We start from the raw sequence: 1,834 nt of genomic DNA, 5'->3' as shown, positions 1-1,834 counted from the left end.
TTGCTAATGTAATATTTTCCCTATAACTATTCCAAAAGCACACAAAAAAGTATAAATAAGTATTTATATTTGTGTACAAGCTGTTTAGATTGTCAAAAAGCCTGTGTTTTTAGGATTATTAACAAAGTTCATGTACTCAGACAGTTATATTTGGGGTCACAAGTTTTTGCCATGAATATTTTTTGGGTCATAAGATAAATAGTTTGGGAACCACTGCTCTAGAGAAGGCCTTAGTGTCAGTTTAACAGGAAACAAATAAACATGTTTCAAAAAGCCTGCAGGAAAAGGTCTGTTTGATGCATGAACAGGACAGTGAATCACAAAAACACATCAGACCCAAAGTAAAACATGGTGGAAGCATCTTGCTGTAAGCTGTAACTATGTACAGATCACATCAATTTATCACTTACAGCTCATAGAAGCAAGGCTTTATTTTGAGAGAAAAGTTAAGATAAAAGCAATTTAATATACATCTGCATGTCTTTAGTATGGGATAGTGTAAACAAAAATAAATTGTGAAATGAAATCCATCTATCTTCTACTGCCTGTCTATAGATGGGTCATGGAGGCAACAGGTAACCCAGACCAAGAGGACGCACAATTCCTCCAATGAGTTCTGGTTCTGCTCCCAATGGAACCTGTCTGAAAAAACCTACAAAGAGACGTCCAATGAAAAGATTTGCTCCTTAGTTTACAAAAATATGTTAAAATATGGTCATATTTGACTATTTAAAGGCACCATGGATATTTTGTTTCCACCACACAACATGGAGGGGAGAAAGCAAAGATTATAAATATCTATAAAGGCAACAGTACCAACTGCAAGCTGCATCATGTTCCTCTGACCACATGAAGTTTCTGGGACCAATGAGACAAAATGAGCTTTTTCTGGCTCCAGTCGCATCAYGTGTGTGTTTAGACTATTATGGAAGGATGTCAACAAATTTATCAACATCTAATTTCCTGGACTAGTAGACTTAAAAAGTACACAAGTGTTATCCAAGAACAGTGTTCTCATAGTCCCTGCAGGCAGAAAGAGGCTGACTCACTGAATTCATCATGGCCAGCTGGGATGGGTAAGCCTTGCAGGGAAACTGGATCTTCACCCCACCGATGGTGTAGTCCACAGGGGAGGACATGCTGCTTTATACCTGCTTAACAAACAAATACCTACAYCTTGTCATTACATTCAGTTTAAATGTAAAGATAACCACGTTCTTATGTAATACTACCATCCATCAGCTCACAAGTACAGCGAAACCAGGATTTTACAGCACACTATTACCAAACATTACGTTTCTCTGAAGACCTAGGTGCTATGTATTTACCAAACATCACGCCGTAACTTACTGTCAGCAGTTATGGCTAGTCTTTATATCCGGAGGTTTAATTAGTAACTATAGAACAAAAATAATGTTCTCACGCGACTTAAACATAAAACTGGAGCTAACAATCACTTAACTCTTCCCGCTCACCGAATAAAGCACTAAAACGGAAGTCATCGTATTACTTCCTGTTTTGACTTTCAAAGTAAAATCGTCATTGCAGTACTTCACAGATTACTGCACTTGTTCTGATAACTATCTCGTAAAACTATATGTGGGAAGTATCTGTATACATATTAGTCCTAAAATATCCAAAATATATATTGGCAGCTAGTTTGTATGTAATGTCAGACGTAAAAAAAATTTTATTTTGAAATCTAAGTTTGCTGCCGGATGTTCGTAGTTTTTTCCGATTGGTAATAAGGAAATACAAAAGAAGCAAAGAAAAAAAAATAATAATAAGGCTTTTTTTAGCGCCTGTCAAGACACACAAGGGCACTTTACAACGT

The 1,834-nt window shown here is 36.6% G+C and overlaps 1 protein-coding gene across 4 annotated transcripts in view; it reads right to left on the bottom strand.

Annotated features, from left to right (window-relative positions):
* The window catches only part of LOC106533149 (Fanconi anemia group J protein homolog), a gene marked incomplete at its 3' end in the record, with an annotated part of 4,007 nt that extends 2,538 nt beyond the window's left edge, over positions 1-1,469 (bottom strand). Inside the window, 2 exon segments of one of the 4 annotated variants that reach the window (XM_014029390.1) lie at positions 1,050-1,170; positions 1,351-1,469. In XM_014029390.1, coding sequence (XP_013884844.1) covers positions 1,050-1,139 — 90 coding nt within the window. 4 annotated transcript variants of the gene reach the window in all.
* Positions 1,470-1,834: the final 365 nt, after the last annotated feature.

The sequence above is a fragment of the Austrofundulus limnaeus genome, unplaced genomic scaffold, assembly GCF_001266775.1.
Source record: "Austrofundulus limnaeus strain Quisiro unplaced genomic scaffold, Austrofundulus_limnaeus-1.0 Scaffold894, whole genome shotgun sequence".
Taxonomy (NCBI): Eukaryota; Metazoa; Chordata; class Actinopteri; order Cyprinodontiformes; family Rivulidae; genus Austrofundulus; species Austrofundulus limnaeus.
The sequence above is the reverse complement of the archived record's forward strand: the minus strand, read 5'-3'. Positions and strand labels throughout refer to the sequence as shown.